Source organism: Citrus sinensis, chromosome 9 (assembly GCF_022201045.2).
Source record: "Citrus sinensis cultivar Valencia sweet orange chromosome 9, DVS_A1.0, whole genome shotgun sequence".
Lineage (NCBI taxonomy): Eukaryota > Viridiplantae > Streptophyta > Magnoliopsida > Sapindales > Rutaceae > Citrus > Citrus sinensis.
In genome coordinates, this window is record NC_068564.1 from 10,311,488 (window position 1) to 10,330,965 (window position 19,478).

Below are 19,478 nucleotides of genomic sequence, written 5' to 3' on the forward strand. Positions count from 1 at the left end.
TCAAATAAACACTTCCATGAAATAGGAAGTTGACTTGCACATTATCACGGGAAAATATATTATTTTCCTTTTTTGGATACTTTCTCATTTTTTGAGGTTGCTAGTCGAGAAACAAATAAGTTATTTCTCATTTAATTGCCGAGTTTCCATTTTAATCAATATAAGGAATTTAAGCCGATTAGGATTCTAATTTGATTTAGATTCTTTCCTATTTGCTTAGATCAGGATTTTGATTTGATTTAGATTTTTTCATATTCACTTATATTAGGATTCTAATTTGATTTAAATTATTTCCTTATTTGCTTTAAATTAGGATTTTGATTTGATTTCAGTTTAGGATTTATTTCCAAAAATTCGTGTAACCAACCCTATATAATGTACTCGCATCAATAAACAGAGAAGATCAGTTTTGATGTAATTGGTGAGAGGGTTAATTTTCTTTGGTTCTTAAACAAACTCTTTGAACTTATCGGATTTTGGTGGCATTCAAACTCTTAACTTATCAATCAGATCATCCATAACTAATTATAGCGTCGTCACATACCAAGGTTCGAGCTTTCATTGAGCATCGGGGTCGCGGTTCCATTTATTTCCAAGTTTAGATTCGATCTTGGAGATTAAATTGATTAGGGTTGCGTCAGTTCTTAGCGGGGTCCATATCATTCTTGGTCTAATTGTCTTCAATTTCAAATAAAATATTTGAGTTACCTCAATGTAATTAAATCTTGAAATCTCGATGAACTATTCAGCATTAAAGTTCTGCAGACTCTTTAGAATCTAACAAAGAAACCAAGAGTCAAACTCACGTAAAATCGAAGAGTCATAAAATGATCCTCCTCATCTTTTGGAGCGTTTGCATAATCATCTCTACCTGGACTTAGGAGTTGATTGTTCATCCGAACACTTATTTGGAAGTGAAAAGCACAAAGTTATGCAACATCTGAGTACATAAAGTGCTTTGGAATGTGTGCTTTGGCGCTTTCGCCTTTTAGGGGCTATTTCATCATGTTGTATGACAAGATACATAAAATGGCACTTCGTTGATCTATTTATTATTGCTTCGGGCACAATAGTACACTTTCGTTTAGTACAGAATGTTAGTATGAGGTCCAAGTATGACAAGGTAATTGCCCAAGGTACTTGTTCAATGATAGTTTTTAGAATCATGTCTATATGTTCTTGTAATATGATTTTTGGCTACATGATGGTGCTAGCAGTCATAGATCATACTATTAGAGTATTTCGACTACCTTATTCTTTTGTTGTATAATTATGATAACATTATTACGAATGGTTAATATATGTTGGCATTAACTACAATATACTTTTTAATTCTATTAGAAATTTTGGGAGTTATGTGGTTGAGATTATTTAAGTATATTAATCACAGTGATGTGTGATATTATAGATGTTTGAGGAGATATTGATTAATGAAGTTGGTTAAATATCTGGCTGTTTTGGGAGTACTAACTTTATTATACATGTTTGAAGAGACATTTACTAATGAAGTTGGTCGAATATCTAATTATTCGAGAAGTGCTTACTTTTGTAAGTTGGAAACTTAAAATATGGGAGACTCTAACGAATTTCAACAAAATCCTTAATGATAATTTTATTTATTCATGTTAGATGGAACTAACTAGATTCACCCTTAGAGTTGGATAGCTGGTTTCAAATTCACCTCATAGATTTGTTTTGGGGATTAAAAACAGAAACTAATTTTTCATTTGATACGAGCAATTCTTTGCGATTGCTATTTATTAATAGGAATAAGAAGTACACAGAAACCGATTCCACGTACAGAGCCAGGAAATTTCATCAAAATAGGAAACTTTGTTAGGTTTCATTTAGGAAATTGTAAAATATAAATTTATCAATAACATAAAATTACAAAATTCATTTAGAAACCTTTAGTAAAATTATTTTCTAAACATGAACACAAATTTTATAAATCTATTAATCTTAATTTTGAGCTGAGATTTATGTGATTATTAAAATCATGTATATGATAAAATTTAAGTATTTCATTTTTTTATAAACTAAAAATTATATTACAACGACATTATCTTTGATTTAAAGCTAGGTTTTAACAAGAAAAAGAATGTAATAATATTGTCTAAGAATAAAAAAGAATATGAATATTTATTTTTACTTACTTATCGAATCATAGTAGAAGAGTCTTTCTTTTATTCCCAACCATGTTTTTGCTTTTTTTAACTTTTCTTTTGTTCATTACCTTTTCATTGAGTATAAACAGCTAATTTAACATATTCGTATTTATCATCCTCTAATACATATTCGTATTTATCAGCTAATTTAGTTTAATTGTTAAAACTCCTTAGGTTCCAACTTCACTCACACACAGAGAGTCTTCTAATATACACCTCATTAAATATCATAAATTCATATAATAAAGGAAAAAGGACACAGACACCCCTAACGTTTAGTAAAGGGACACAAAACTCCCTAATGTTTGAAAAAAGACATACAGACCCCAATTTTTTAACGGAAACCGTTAGTTTTAACGGAAATTATAAATTTAACGTGTAATTACCGTTATATCCTTCTAGCATTAAAAAAAAATTGTTCATTGTCTATTTTACCCATATATTATTAATAAAATTACGAATATACCCTCATTATCCAATTTCTCTATTAAATTTTTTATAATAAAATTATTAATAATTTTTTATCAAATTCTCTACAAGCTAAATAATTTTAATCCATTATTCAAGAATAAAAATAAATAAATTAATTATTAATACTATAAAAATAACAATTCTTCATATGTCAATCATTTAAACTAGTATAATAAACAAAATTAAAAAAAAAAACTGGTTAACAACATCTTAATTGTACTAAATAACATATCGAATAGACATAAAAAACCACCAATAAACATAACAAATAATCCTCATATCATAATATTGTATCAAATTGATACTGGTAATCATTACAACAATAACCATAATATTTTTTTGAAAAAAAAAACATTATTTATTCACAAATTTGTATGACAACTCTGGCTCCTAGCTTGTGAACTTCCTCTCATAGCTTGTTGGGACGTCGTTGTAGTATTGCCTGCTTTTATTTGTTACCATCTGCAAACCAGTACAAGCTTTTCATTGATAAATTAAGCACAATAAATCTCCAATAAACCAGTACAAGCTTTTTTTGCATTATGCCCATGGTAAGCTCACTTCTTCGGTGAAATTAATTGTCTAAAATTCTCCAAAATTAATTAATTGTCCAAAAATTCTCAAAAATTCTAGTGGATTTGGAATGATAATAAAAAGAAATAAAGTTAATTTAGTAAAAAAAAAAAGAAAATTAAAGAGGGAAAAGCTAGTTTAAGATAAGTGAACCGTGGATTGAAGATGCATGAGCAGCAACCACGCGAATGAGCAGCAACCACGCACGAGCAGCAGCCACACGAACGAGCAGTAGCCAGATGCGGTCTCGATCAACGCAGCGGCAGCGCGAGCAGATCCAGCGACTTGCGGCGGCCCTAGCAGTTCCAGCAACTTGCGGCAGCCCTAGCAGTTCCAGCAACTTGCGGCAGCCCTAGCAGTTCCAGCGACTTCCGGCAACCTCAGCAATTCCAGCAGTTCCCGGCGAACCGTGTGAGTGTGTCTGTTAAGGATTTTGTCAAGATCTGGAAGGAGCAGTGTCAGTGCGTGTGTTAAGCGTTTTGTTCGTGTGTGGGTTTTTGGTCAATTCATTTGTTGTTAATGTGCAATTACGATATTAACCTTTGACTGATTTAACGAAACTGTTTTCGTTAAGAAATTGGGGTCTGTATGTTTTTTTTCAAACATTAAGGAGTTTTGTGTCCCTTTTCTAAACGTTAGGGGTGTCTGTGTCATTTTCCCTATAATAAATACTAATAAAAGTCAATTGGTAGATTTTAAATGCTATAAACAATTTTTTCACAATTTTTGTTTTCTAACTTCGTCGGAAAAATTTTAGAATGCGGACGTCAGCATACCATTATAAAATATCGTTGGAAAATAAAATATATAAAATTGATTCATGCATAGATGATATTTCATGTGGATGCAAAGTTTACAACATTGTACAATGACATAAACTACTTTACAACATTGTAAAGTACATTTCCAATGTCAGAAAGGATTTTATGGCACTGTAAATACTGAATCTACATCTTAAAAAATGCGAATATCCATACTGATAATATTGTTAAAAATAAACTAGTAATAAAGTAGAAAAGAGCGGACAAAAGAAATGTTTGAATAATAGACATTGATAATTTTCTATTCTATCGTAGTGAGGAAATGAATTACCTACGCGGGAAGGGAATTCAATTTCCTATCAGTGATTATAGAAAGTAATTCCGCCGGTCCAAACAAACTAATTTCCTATTCTAGATCCCTATACACACAAGGATTTGTAGTGAGGTTTCCTAATATTTATTGATGTTATTCCTATTAGGAACAGGAAACTCAAGTTCGTAACGAACTGTGATTTCGTATTTAATTTACTAATATAAATACATAACAGTACCAAGAGATTAATTGCTTATATAAAATCAAAAATTTGTTTCTGCCTTTAATCCTGCCAAAACAAATCCATGAAGAGAATCTTTCTGATTGCGCTTTTTACTTTGTTGCTTTCTCCATCTTCTTCATTCGCTCAAACAACTCAAACATGTACCAATTACCGTTTCACCACCCACAACAACAAATACGGTGCATGCGTTGATTTGCAAGCTTTAAATTCTTTTCTCCACTGGAGCTATGACGAAGCAACCGGATCTGTCGACTTAGCCTATCGTCATGTAGGCATGAAACCAACCAGATGGGTTGCGTGGGCTATAAACCCTACCGGTAAAGGCATGGTCGGCTCTCAATCTCTTGTAGCTTACCGTAACCCTAACGGAATCTTGAAGGCATACACATCGCCGGTGATGAGTTATGGCACCAATTTACAAGAGGGAAACTTGAGCTTTAAGGTTCCCAAGATTTCAGCAGACTTTTCCAATAACGAGATGATAATATATGCAACGATAGTGCTTCCAAAGAACTTGACCACAGTGAGCCACGTGTGGCAAGAAGGTCCTGTACGTGGTGACAATCACCTCGGCATGCATCCTCTAGGAGGCGACAATGTCAAATCAATGGGTACTTTGGACCTTCTTTCCGGGAAAGTTACGACTACCAAAGGAGGAACCTCGGGTACTCTTCACTTCAAGCAGGTTCATGGAATCATAAACGCGGTTAGTTGGGGCTTCTTGATGCCAGTGGGTGCTATTACTGCCAGGTACATGAAGGTCTTCCAATCAGCTGATCCCGCTTGGTTTTATGCTCACATCATATGCCAATCCTCGGCTTACTTACTTGGTATTGCCGGAGCGGGGACAGGAATTTATCTTGGCAACAAATCTCATGGCAGTCAACATTCCACTCACAGGACTATTGGGATACTACTTCTCGTTCTTGGCTTCATTCAGGTTTTTGCGTTGAAACTGAGACCAAAGAAGGAGCACAAGTACAGAATTTGGTGGAATTTTTACCACCATTCTGTCGGATACGCCATCATAATATTAAGCATCTTCAACATCTTTGAGGGTTTTAATATTTTGAACCCTTTGAAGATTTGGCGCTTGGTTTATGCTTGTACTCTTATTGCATTGGGAGCCATTGCCGCTATTTTGGAAGTAGTAACTTGTGTCATTGTTATAAGGCAGCGGAGAAAGATGGAGAATCCTGAAACCAATGTCAGAGCAGCAGCATGAAGTTTTAGCGTTGTAGTATATAGATTAAGATTTACTGATTTTTTCTGCAATTTTGTTTAAATTTTCCCACATCAATTAGCGAAATAAAAGCATTATTAATTTTTTTTGGTACAAATTAATTTGTACATAATTGCATGTAACATTAGCTCGTATATTACGACTAGCATACATGTTGATTTTTTTAAAATGTCGGGTAATCAATTAGAAGAGGCACATTAGATTATACTGTTTGTTTAATTGTTTTATCCCCGAAAGTTAATCACTGATACCAGTTCCATGGTACGAGGAATTTTTTAAGGGGATAGATCTTTCTCAATGGAACCTATCGTATGAGTTTTAGTAGATGTTTAAGTGTCCTTAAAATACGTAATTGTGGAGAGTAATCTCTAAATTAATTAAACTTCTTAACAATATTCATCTCAAATTGAAAAGTTGGAAATTATACAATAACACGTGTTTGTAGTTGGTACAACATATTTTTCTTTAATATTTTTAACAACTAATCAAATGCAAATCTCTAAGATAAGTCATCTCTTACATCTTGCTCTTGTTTTCTTTTAACTTCTATATGCTTTTCAATTTTTTTCATTCCCCTGTTTCGACGGCAGCAATTAGCATCCTGTACTGTTCATACTATTCTCAAGTCAAATTGCATTTGTAAATTGTAATGTTTGGACTGATTAATTGAGAAACATTTATCACAACCATATTGCCCAACTTGCTTCCGAAATTTCTTTTGACCTTAACCACCGCTCTTCCTTGATCATTGTTGTTTCCAGTGGCGGAGCCACCGAAGGCCCAACGTGGACAGCTACCTCTCTGCATCTATTTTTTTTTTAAAATTCATTTTTTAAACCTACTCATTTTCTGTATAATACAAATAAAATTAGTGATTTGTCACTTTGGCTTTGAGTAAAACACAAAAACAGATGTACAAAATTACATTTTCATCACCAATACGCACTGTATCTTAATGAAGAAGGAGGCTTGCGTCTCGTTTCTCCATGGAGTGCGAATCTTTTGTTGGACCAGACCACTATGTATGCAAAGCTACTCCTATTAATCATACTCAGATTTTTTTAATGTGATTTCAAAATTATTTTTTATATATATTTTTTCTTTTGCGATTTTGACAAGGAAATAATAACAAATTATACACTTAAAGAAAAATAGTCTTCAGCGACATGAAAAATAGTGTTACAAGTACTTATAATAATGATACTTGCTAATTGTGTCATTGATTTGGTAGTCAAAATCTATGATTATTGTTACGATGATATCAATGTTTGATTTAATATTTCAAATTCAACAAACTTATAGATAATGTTACTTCATTGGATGATTTAGGCAACAGAAATAGATTTATATTTTAACAAATACTACTAGAAAAATTATTTTTACTGACATTAGAATAGTGTCAGTAATTACTTACAGTAATACTTGTTAATTGTGTCAGTAATCTGACAGTAAAAAAAATAGTGACACTTGTATGTGGTGTCAGTAATTATTATTACTATAGTATTAGCAATTTTATGACACTATAGTGTTAGTAATTATTGATATCATATTAGTGTGTAAGATTATTGTTACCATAGTATCACAGTTTAATTTATTTAGAAAAATTAAAATTTGAATTGGCTTATTGCCTATTGAGTTATTAATAAAATTAAAAGGCATCGCAAAATAACCAAAAAGAAACTAGATTTATATTATAAAATCTTTCATTTCATATTTAAATATTATTATTACATATTACAAATTCCAAGTACTTCAAGAAACAAGATATGAGATAATCCACCCTTATAGCTGAATAATCTAAATTAAATACATAAAAATTTCTACCATCCAATCACATTCCTACTAGTTGTAACTAAATTTAACATTTATAACAACTAAAATGAGAAGGATGATTGTCTTCACTCTTTCAACATAAGTAGTGCAATTGAGTTATCACACCAACAGCTCCATTCTCCCTTCAATAATGGGTGGGTTAGGATAAAAGTGAAGTTGAGGAAGAAACACGTCAAACATATTAATCAAATCTGCATATAAATACATGGAAAAAGGAAAAATTAAAAATTGCATGTCAATTTCCAACCATTAGAGAAATAATGGTTAATAGAAATAAACTTTTGTCATATTTGCGTTTTTGGCTAATTTCTATGTTTAAAATCATCATGTCCCACATATCTTCAACCGGAAACAGTGGCAGTTGGATTTCAAGTTTTTTAGAATAGGGAAACCGAACCTAGTAAGCTTGTGGATATTTGTATCTTTACTAAATATACATAAATCATTCAACTGAGTTTTACCAGGATAATAAAAATAGCTCATGCAGTACACTGCATCGCATAATTCAAATACATATATACTTTTAAGTCTATTCACTTAATGCAATGCAAATCACAAATTCAAACTGACCGAGAACCTCTTCTCTCTTCGCTTCTTCTTCTTTGCTTTCATAAAGCCCAACTTCAACCAAAAATGTCAACCCTAAAGGAAATCGAAATCAGGGTGTCATATAAAAAAAATTATAAATAAAGATAAAACAAAACCTTTTCCAAGTCACAGGTTCTTTGTATATCAGCCTCTATGGATTTTATAATTGATATTGGTTTCATTTAATTAGCTGGCGACAACAACTATAGATAATTTATATGTGTAGTGTTACTCTATAACTACATGATGAGGATAAAGAAAGGTATAACGCACTAGCTATGCGGACAATTTCACATGAACCAAGAGCTTTTAATACCAGCGTCACTATGGTCAAAAGATTCTCCTTCACAGATAAAACTAATCCGGGACTACCACAAGTGGAACAATTCTAACAACAAAATGCTGCACATTACCAGAGTTATTTCTTTGGGTAACAATTTTATAGAATTTATCTGAAAAGTGAAAAAAAGTAGAAATATTCAGATCGAATTGTGGAGGTGATAGCTATTCATTAATTTACAACTTAATTAATTGATATGTAACAATCACATAAAACTGTATGCATGAAGTGAATGGAATAAAGAGTTAAAAAAAAAGCATTTTAATTTCAGAGGTAGTTTCAGCATCCTTTTCAAGCACGTTGTGTGCCCCACAAATGAGACATGTTAACTGTCATTTATAATTCAATGGCATAGAAAGAAGTATCATTTCACAATTGCAATACAGTGTGACAGTGGAAATAGTGAGTATTAAAACATTGATTAATGTTGGGGGGCTGAATGCTGCATTTTTAATTATATCTTTCCCTTTTATTAGCATTGTAAAATCTGCACCAACTTCACAAAACACCAACCAGATATACGAACTTTGTGCATGATGAAGTATATTAAGCCAATTTTGCCCAACCCCGTACCTGAAAAAAATGAGCATATTAAGCCAATTTTCATACTCCATGGCCTTATGATCTATCAGCTTTTGTAAGGTAGGTCTTGTGGGTGTCTCAGGAAAAAAAAATGTAGGTCTTGTGGGTGCATCAAGAGCAAAAAAGTGGATCTTCTGGGCATTTAATTATTTTCCATTAACTCTCACATTTAAAGGGAATAGGGATAAACTATTAACTGAACACTTACTAAGAAACTGTAGTGAACATTTGAAGAAAATATAAATAAATAAAACATGTTATTTTGAGCATTCAGTCATAATACCAACTCACAATGAAGTATGATTTCCTTTTGGAAATTAGACCATTTAAAAGCTTTGTCAAACACCCTGAAAAAAGGGGCCAATACACTTATCCAATATATGAGATACCACATTATTGCTTTTACCTTCATGCATCATAAACTATCATGCTTTCTGGACTTCCTGTCTAAATATAAAAGTACATTTTAAAGAAGAAACCAATTGCTGTGTATCCAGGCCCAGCCACAAAAAGGTGAAATTATCAAACAGCCAAAACAACAGAAAAACTCAAAATACCTAAAATTGATAGGCTTTGTGTCAAACTCAAGAGGTTGCCAGACATCAGATATCAATCCAAAAGAGCTTAAATCCTATAACGGGGCAGATAAGCTAATCTAGATGCCATTTTTCCCATGGTCATGACTGGACTTTTTCAGTATGCGGCAATAGTTCACCTAAAAACACAATAAAGCTTGTCAACTTAAGGATATAAGATCTTAATCTTGTTAAAATAATTAGTAAAATAACTACTCTTATAGAAAAAGGGAAAGGGAAATTCCTTGTGGTTGCACTCATGCAAATAGAATGATCTATTAATCGAATTGGAACTTTCCCAATTATAGAGTTACATGTTTGCAAATATCACTTATGGATAATGACCCACAAAGTAAAAATCAAATATTTCCCTTAACAGTTCTTGATTACGGAAGTATAGGACCTCCTTTTTATTCTGAAATGAATTAACTTTTAATCATTCTAAGATAGTGTTCAATCATAATTATTTTTCAAAGAAAAAAATGGTCCTGAAGAACTCTAAATGACCATTTACTGAGGCCAAGATACCTTCAGATCCTTGATTGATAATGCATCACATATCTTTCCTCAATCATACGACCACCCAAATCAAAGCATCATATGTTGCTTAAATTCCATAAACTTAACAAAACAGATAACTCACCTCCAGGCGGAATAGGTTTGTGGGAAAAACAATCCCAGCTCCAATAGAACTTCGAGTTGACTCCAAAAACTTTGGCAAAGAGAAATTTCGGTATTCATTCTTTGTCAACTTGGCAACGTTCCCAGCACATGCAAAAAGATGTCCATGAATTGCTTTTTCTCTAAACCACCTCAATGGAAGATCAAAAGAAAGATTTGTAAAGGCTGAAACAGCAAGGTCTCCTCCAAGAAAATCCCTTTCAGAAGCATCAACATTCTCATCAAGGAATCGCCTCTAACTTGCCTTCTTGGCTCTGCAGGGCCCAATCCCCTTGTCTTAAACCCCCATACACTACAAGAAAAAAGAGATATAGCAACAGGAATTCAGCAACATGCATGCTACGCGTGTTGTAAAATATGATGTTTAACAACATTTTAAGATCGTGCGTTGTTAAAAATTGCTTAAAGTTTACTTTCAACAACATGCTTTAAGGCGCGTTGTGAAAAACATTATTACAACAGTTTTCTGATTGTGGCGGTTTTGGTAAGACAAATAACAACGTACAATATAAGCATGTTGTTAAAAAATTCATTTTCGACAACATTCTAAAAGGCACGTTGCTATCGAGAATGTAGCACAACATTTTTTAGTTTGTTGTCAATTGTTTTCAACCATGACATAATTTGCCATAGGTGAAAAATGTTTATATTTATAATTTCTCTATAGTAATAATAAAGCCTTTTCAAATTAAAAAAACTAGTAATAAAAAAGTAACCAACCAATTTTAAATAATAGGTGGTTATTCATATAATTTTTGAATCTATCCTATTAAATCATTAATTTATTTTTGTATAAAATGTAAATAATTTTTTTACCACAAATAATTTTTTTAAATAAAAAATGACATAAATACATTCAAATCTATTTATTATTTTCAACTAATGAAAATCTCTTTTGTTAGCCCAAAAAAAAAAGGGCACAAATCAAAAAACTCTACATTATCAATTAATAAAAAATAATATCTTAATTACTAATAAGACAAAACGTTAGCACTTGGTAAAGTTACCTGATCTCACTTTTTCACTTTCTCACTTTCTCACTTTCCAGCATTATCTTTCTCTTTACTTGTCTTCTTCCTCTTGGTGAAAATCCCTCAACTATTCCTTCCCCTTTGTGACTGTCAAGAAGAAATAAGGTTTGGGTCTTCTTTTGTTCAACACACATTCTCTCTATTGGAACTTAAATTGAGTTACTCTTTAATTTTTTATCTAAAATTCCAGGTGTATACGTTGTGGTCCCAAGAAGAAGAAGCTTTTGATTGTGGTCCAGAACAAAGAAGACAACATCCTTGAAATTGAAAAGGTTTATATATATTTCATTCTTTATTGTTTTTTTGCAAGTAAAATAACATGAAAAGGTGTCTCTTTTACTCTTTGTCAATAATGGGTATCGTTAGTTTTACTCTTAGTCAAAGATGTCTCTTTTACTCTTAGATAATTGTTTGTTTATAAAAAATAATAATAGTAATAATACACTATTCGTCTGTTTTCTTCTTACAAAATAAATAAATTTTTTTCTTATTTACTTTTGTATTGACATTTAAACTAGTAAATAATATAGAAGATATTCAATTTAAAAAATAACAATTATACAAAGTCTTATGAAAATAAAATAGAAAGAGTCATGTGTAACTTTGTTCTTGTCTTGAATATATTGTTATGTAACTTTTTATATTTTCAACTTACTATTTGCTCATGTAAACAGGTTTTAATAGTTGCTCGAAAATGGATAAAGGGTGGGTTCACCTATCAAGGTATTATTTTGCCTTATTTCTAAATATTATTTTTCATTTTTCCTCTTTAAAAAAAAAAACAGTTGGTTTGTACGAAATTAGTGAAATTCAATTAACTTTCCAGTTCGGTAAAATCTTTATTGTAGACACACAGAGGATTATAGGTTGGGAGTACGTAACTTTGTCAATAATGCACGTCCTTGTTTGGGAAACTTAGATGTTATAGTATGTCCCTGTAGATATTGTAAGAATTTACAACGCCATCATTTTGATATAGTCTACGAGCACTTGGTTATTAAGGGCATGGATCCGACTTATACAAATTGGGTCCTTCATGGGGAGAGTTCTACTGCAACAATGCAATACAGGGGTGAGGGGAATACATACACATCAAATCAATACATAGATTTTGAAATGACAGAAACTTATGGGATGTATAAAGATCAAGCATGTTTTCAAGAAGCAAATGCTACAGAGAATACATATGTAGAAAGAGAGGAACTTCAAAATTTAGTTAGAGATGCTGAGACTCCATTGTACCCAGGCTGTACAAACTACTCTAAAATGTCAGCAACTGTAGTGCTATTCAAGCATAAAGTTACCCACGGGTTATCTGACAGTAGTTTTAATGAGATGCTTCAAATTTTTTGTGATATGTTACCACCAGAAAATACACTTCCAGATTCTTTTTATTCAACAAAAAAATTGTTGAAGGCATTTGAACTTGGGTACGAGAAGATACATGCTTGTATAAATGATTGCTGTCTATTTAGAAAAGACTTGGAACATGCAAATACATGTCTTAAATGTGGTTCTTCTCGCTGGAAAGTTGATGAACGAACTAATAAAATTCATCAAGGCATACCTGCAAAAGTCTTGCGCTATTTTCCAATAATACCAAGACTTAAGAGGATGTTTGGGATCACAGAATTGGAAAAACAACTTAGATGGCACCAAAGTCATAAAAGCCAAGACGGTAAGATGAGACATCCAGTTGATTCTCTTGCATGGGAGACCATAAATAGAAAATGGCCATCGTTTGCATTAGATCCTCGAAATATCAGATTTGGTCTTGCTACTGATGGTTTCAATCCTTTTCAAGATCTTAGCACGAGTTATAGTTGTTGGCCTGTCATTTTATCTATGTACAACTTGCCTCCATGGTTGTGCATGTCCAAGGAAAACTTAATGTTGACTTTATTAATCCCTGGGCCAAAACAGCCCGGTAATGACATAGATGTTTACTTGGCACCACTTGTAGAAGAATTAAATGAGTTGTGGGTAAATGGAGTTAGGATTAGGGATGGCAATTGTACCCGCAAACCCGCAAACCCGCCCAAACCCACCCGCCAAAACCCGCCCGTTGCGGGTAATTTTATCCGTTGCGGGCGGGTTTAGTATTATAAATTAAAACCCGCATATGGATGCGGGTGGGTTTGGTATTAACCTTATACCCGGTGGATACCCGCATGGATATCCACCAAACCCGCAATAATTGTTTTCAAATATTTTTAATTTAATTTAAATATAAAAATATATAAAGAAAATAATGTAATTAATCAAATTATCAAATAGCCAAAGGCTCAAAGTTGTGTATGTGTGTATATGGCTCATCTCTTATTCTAAAGTCATAACCTAAAGAAAACTAAAGGCATTTCCCTTCGAATTAGTATTTGAAAATATTAATCTTAATTATTATTTTAGGCATTGTGTTAGATGGGTGCTTATGGTGGTGAATAAAATAAATATATTCTCTTTGATCTTGTTTTAAATGATAATATGAAATGTAATTATTATTTTTAGATATTAGTTTGTGTTTTTTAAATAGATTTGTATAATTTATACTTAAATTTGAGAATTTGTGTTGAATTGATGTGGAAATTTTAATTTTTCATTTACATTGTTTAAATATAAAATTGAATATGTTATATGGAAGTTGAGGTTATTATTATAAATTTATATATTAAATATTTGTGATTTTAAATACGGAAACCCGCAAAAAATCCGCCGGATACCATTGCGGGTTTGGTAATTGTTAAAACCCGCTGCGGGTGGGTTTTTTTAAAAAAATTAAAATCCGTTGCGGGTTGCGGGTGGGTTTGGTAATTTAAATTTTGTGCGGGTTTGGGTTTGGTAATGGCAAACCCGCTGCGGGCGGTGCCCATTGCCATCCCTAGTTAGGATGTATGATGCTGTGGAGAAATCAACATTTAATTTGAAAGCAATCTTGATGTGGACGATCAATGATTTTCCAGCTTATGCAAACACATCAGGATGGTCTACAAAAGGAAAGTTGGCATGTCCTGTATGTCGTACAAACACATATTCAGAGTGGTTACCACATAGTAGGAAACATGTATACATGGGTCATAGACGATTTCTTCCTCGTAAACATAGTTTTCGAAACAAGTGCAAATGGTTCAATGGACATGTTGAAGAAAAAGGTAAACCTAAATTGTTCACTGGTGAAGATATATATAAAGAAGTTAAAGATATTGTAAATGATTGGGGAAAGAGGAGTAAAAAAAGTAAAAGGAGCACAAATGAATCTCAATTATGGAAAAAGAAATCTATATTTTTTGAATTGCCATACTGGAAGGTGAGCTGTCATTAAATATGTTATGTGATAAATTTTTGGTGCTTTACTTTCTTGATTAAAATTTAAAATCTTAACAAACTTTACTTTTTAATTTTTGCAGGACTTGGTTTTGCGTCACAACTTGGATGTAATGCATATTGAAAAGAACATTTGTGATAGCATAATTGGTACGCTTTTGAACATGAAAGGTAAGTCTAAAGATGGCCTTAATTCTCGCCTAGACCTTATACACTTGGACATTAGGAAGGATTTACATCCTAAAAAAGAGCAGAATTTTTATTGCTTACCAGCTGCTTCACATACACTTTCTAAGGAAGAAAAAGAACTTTTTTGCAAGCGGCTTGCTGATATAAAGTTACCTGATGGTTATGGTTCAAACATTACCAACTGTATTTCAGTGAAACAGCACAAGATAACTGGCCTAAAGTCTAATGATTGCCATATTTTAATACAACAACTTTTACCTATAGCTTTGAGAGGAATTTTACCAAAAGGTCCAAGAAAAGCAATTCTTCGTTTGTGTGCCTTTTTCAAAGAATTATGTAGTAGAGTTTTGGATAGAAATAGATTAGAAAAGCTAGAGGAAGAAGTGGTTGAGACCCTATGTATGTTGGAGAGATTCTTTCCACCGTCATTCTTTGATATTATGGTTCATTTAACAATTCATCTTGGACGCGAAGCTCGTCTATGTGGACCTGTACAATATCGTTGGATGTATCCTATTGAAAGGTAACTATTTAACTTTACAGTTTATTATCATTAAAATAGAATTAATTATAAATCATTAATCTAGTTACTTTTTGTCCTAGGCATATGAAGATCCTAAAAGGATATGTTAGAAATCGTGCACGGGCTGAAGGGTGCATAGCTGAGCGGTACCTTGCTGAAGAGTATGCAATGTTTTATGGCAAGTATGTAAAAAAGGCTGCTCAAATAGGATCCAAACATGGACACAATGAGGAATTTGAGAACAAATTTTTATTAGAAGGGCGTCCAATATCAGGAGGTAAATTAATAACTCTTTCGGATGAGATGTTAAAGATTGCCCATCGTTGTATCCTATTCAACAGTTCGGAAGTCCAGCCTTATATAGAGTAAGGTTTTTAGTCATATCTATTACTAACATTTTGAATTAATATTTAATAGTTAAGTTTAATATTTTTATCTTTATTTTCAGAGAGCACTTGGAAGAATTAAAAGGTTCAGATAGACGATTTGAAAAGAATGAAAAATTGCTACAAAAGAAACATGTGGAAACATTTAATGTCTGGTTGCATGAAAAGGTTATCAAATATTTATTTTAAATTATTTTGGAACATAATATTTTATATAATTATTTAACTTATTCTATCAATTCTTATTGTTTTAACAGATTAAGGTTATGGAGAATCACATTAATGTGTCAAATATTTTGAAATGGCTTTCACGTGGACCAAGAGTACAATCAATGTCATATTCTGGATTTGTAATAAACGGCCTTCGATTTCACACGAAGGATGCAGAGAAGTCAAGACAAAATAGTGGTGTTTCACTCGAAGCAACTACAATTTGTAGAGCTAGTGCAAAAGACAATACACAAGTGATTGGAAAAGTCACTTACTATGGGGTTTTGAGAGAGATTATAGTTCTTGATTACCATACTTTTCAACTCCCCATTTTTAGATGTGATTGGGCAAATATTGTAAATGGTGTCAGAGATGATGATGGTTTCACCTTGGTTAACCTTCATGAGGGGCAAAGCCAATTTGAAAAAGACCCATTTATTTTAGCATCGCAAGCTAATCAAGTATTTTATTCTAGGGAAACAAATTCTTCAAATTGGTATGTTGGTTTGAAAGCACCATCACGAGGATTTCAAGATTTACAATTATATGATGAAAGTGATAATGAGCCACCTATGTCAATTGAAGTGGGAGAACTTGAAATACAAGATGACAATGAGGATGCACCAAATAAAAGAACTGATGTTGATGATATAATTTGTGATGTGTAACTTTTTGTTTTAAGTGCTATGTTATTCTATTTCTTTCTTATAATGATTTTATGTGATATTGATTTGTCAACTCGTACAACTGTAATATTTTGGTTTTACTTAAAGTATTGTTCATATAATATGTGTACTGCAGTTTTTTGTTTTGTTTAATCTATGCTTACTATTATAATAAGATATATAATTGTTTTCTTGTATTTTGTAGCAAGCATTAACAGTGGGAGAAGATGACAGGTGCAGAGGTAAGTGAATTCGTTACTTATTTTAATACATTAATTATTTTATTCATACTGTATTTCACAATATTACCTAAATATAAAGTTTTCATTATACAGTCATCTAAAAAAGCTGAAAAAAGAGCCAAAAAACAACAGCAAGCGCTCTTTGTTGCTGCCACTCGAGAAGAAAATGTAAGGCTAACAATTAACAGTCATGAGAACGTCGAAACATCTACACCTAGCACTAACAATGGCAAACGAAAAAGAGGCCCTACTACACTGGCAGTGATTCGAGATCATACTCCCTTACTTGTTGAATTCAATGAAAGAGGTCAACCAGTGGGAGTTAATTCAGAGAAGTACGCCACTTTTGCTGGAGTTGCAGCAAGAGAGCATGTGCCTATTGTGATCAAAGATTGGCGTCTAGTTCCTTCAAAAACTAAAGAAGATCTTTGGTCATTGATTAAGGTATATTTTGTATTCATATTAATAATAATTTATTATTTTAACTACTAAGATGCTTCTTTATTTTACAGCAAAGATTTATTGTAAATGAATCCCAAAAGCACTTAGCACTTCGAAATCTAGGAGATCGATGGAGACAATACAAATCAGAGATAACAACAAAGATTAAAGAAGCGAACAAGAAAACGAATAGGTCACGTGCCCTTGCTCTTATTCGGCCGAAAAATGTTATATTTGATGAAGATTGGGAAGCTTTTGTGAAACATAGATTGTCTCCAGAGTTTGAAGTAAGTAATTATATCTATTATTTATGTTAAGATAAATTCATATCAATACAAGACTTTATCTTTACATGATAGGAAATAAGCAAGAAGTTTCGAAATATGCGAAATGAACAAGAAGAGGTACATACAATGGGTCGAAGAGGCTATGCTCGTACAGAGCATAATATGGTAAGATACAAAAAATAATTTTGCTGTATTTTTATTGATTTTGCTATAATTTACAATTTCTATTCTTTTTATTGTAGAAAAAGAAATGTTCAGATCCAACAAAAATAACAAGGGTAGATGTTTGGCTTGAGGGACATCGTAAAAAGAACGGTGAGCCTGCTAATGAAGCAGTTGGAAGAAGAATGGTTCGCAACTCTTGAAACCAAATCATATATTTATTACTTCTGTGACTTTTATTTTTCCATGTAACTAATATATAAATAATTTATGCTTTAGGAAAAGGTTGTAGAGTATCAAGAAATAGATAATAATCCGAATGAGAACATAGACATAAGAAATGATGCTGTTGCAAAAGCTTATGGTTCTGAAAAACGTGGACGAGTTCGGGCACGTGGATTTGGGGTTACTCCTATTGCGGAGAATTTGCATAATCGATCTACTCAAAAAGTGAGAGAACTTGAAAGCCAGTTGCATACTCAATCTCAAAGAGTGGAGATACTTGAACAAAAGTTTGAACAAATGACTGCTTTTATGTTAAAACAGGTAAATCATTTACTATTTTTATTTTTTTTTAAACTAAAAAAAAAAGATAAAGTATATATGCATCAACAATATTAGGTAATATAAAATCATTTTTATTTTACTTTCACTTCAATATAGTTACTTTTAATTTTACAGAATCCTGGTAGACCTGATGATGTGATGAGCGCTCATGAATGCACTCCTCGAGTAAGTTTCTTTTGTTCCTACCATATCCCACTTCTGTAGTTTGTGATAAGTTTTGCTATTTTATTTTATTTTATTTTTGATACTTGTAGTCACAACAAGGAAGTGGTACAATGCATGAAAATCTTGAGCTAGAAAATGCAAGCTGTCAACTATTGCATTGGTACTCAGATGATCCAGTTGAGGTTGTGGCTGAGGGGAAGGTTGCATCAACTGATCCTAAGGCAAGAGTCCATCACGTGCCTCTTGGTAGGGATTGTTGGAAAGTTTGGGTGGAGTCAATTACTCTTGGTAAGGAAGATGTTGAATTGTACAAGATGACTGATGAAGCTCGAACAATCAATGAAGCTTTGGGGAGTACTGTTGCTTGGCCTAGGAGTTGCATCAAATTAATTTAGACAAAGTAATAGTTGTGATTCATCTTGCTATGATATTTTATTGATCAACAAATATATATGTACACATGCACACACATACACACACATATAGAGTTAATTTATGTTTTTATAAAATGCTACTTATTTTCTTTTCCTTGAACTTTGTTGTGCAGGAATTAATTTTGTTTTGCTGGAGGTTTCCTTGGGGGTATTGAGCTTTAAAGAAACTTTTTTTGTAAAGATCACTCAAAGATGTTTTAACTTATGTTTTGGTTGTTCATATCTCATTTTGTTGTTTTATATGTATTTAAGATTTTAGAAACTATTGTGATAATAATACTTCAAATGTATTAACTTTATGCTTGAATACATTTTTAATGAAATTATATTTTGGAAATGTGTTATTACTGTGCATATGTTTGTGTAGGACAAAAGTATACAGTGAAAAAACTAATGTATGAAATAAGAAAAAAAGGTGCATTTAACAACTTGCAAATTAACAATAGGCAATGTTTAATTGTCTTAAATATTGCAACAAGCATGTAT

At 32.2% G+C, this 19,478-nt stretch overlaps 2 protein-coding genes and 1 long non-coding RNA gene across 3 annotated transcripts; 2 read left to right on the plus strand and 1 right to left on the minus strand.

Moving 5' to 3' along the window:
• The first annotated feature begins 4,591 nt into the window (after positions 1 to 4,591).
• Positions 4,592 to 5,755, plus strand: LOC107178729 (cytochrome b561 and DOMON domain-containing protein At5g47530-like). The gene has a single exon (XM_052433990.1). It carries the CDS (start codon positions 4,592 to 4,594, stop codon positions 5,753 to 5,755), a length of 1,164 nt encoding a protein of 387 aa, XP_052289950.1.
• A 3,717-nt stretch (positions 5,756 to 9,472) lies between these two features.
• LOC127900007 (uncharacterized) lies at positions 9,473 to 10,628 on the minus strand. Its single transcript, XR_008051912.1, has 3 exons — positions 10,335 to 10,628; positions 9,674 to 9,831; positions 9,473 to 9,563 (listed from the first exon to the last, which is right to left on the minus strand). It is a non-coding gene; the product is annotated as an uncharacterized LOC127900007 (long non-coding RNA).
• A 1,780-nt stretch (positions 10,629 to 12,408) lies between these two features.
• On the plus strand, positions 12,409 to 16,697 carry LOC127899851 (uncharacterized). Its single transcript, XM_052433991.1, has 6 exons — positions 12,409 to 13,417; positions 14,361 to 14,704; positions 14,805 to 15,433; positions 15,514 to 15,615; positions 15,882 to 15,987; positions 16,077 to 16,697. The coding sequence occupies exons 1-6, from the start codon at positions 12,409 to 12,411 to the stop codon at positions 16,695 to 16,697; spliced, it is 2,811 nt and encodes a 936-aa protein (XP_052289951.1).
• The last annotated feature ends 2,781 nt before the right edge of the window (positions 16,698 to 19,478 follow it).

Bases quoted from the DNA above. Each gene is read 5' to 3' on its own strand.
- LOC107178729 (XM_052433990.1), top strand. From the start codon at position 4,592: ATGAAGAGAATCTTTCTGATTGCGCTTTTTACTTTGTTGCTTTCTCCA.
- LOC127899851 (XM_052433991.1), top strand. From the start codon at position 12,409: ATGGATCCGACTTATACAAATTGGGTCCTTCATGGGGAGAGTTCTACT. The intron at 14,705-14,804 runs GTGAGCTGTCAT...TAATTTTTGCAG, and splicing joins TTGAATTGCCATACTGGAAG to GACTTGGTTTTGCGTCACAA. The intron at 15,616-15,881 runs GTATGTAAAAAA...CTTTATTTTCAG, and splicing joins TATGCAATGTTTTATGGCAA to AGAGCACTTGGAAGAATTAA.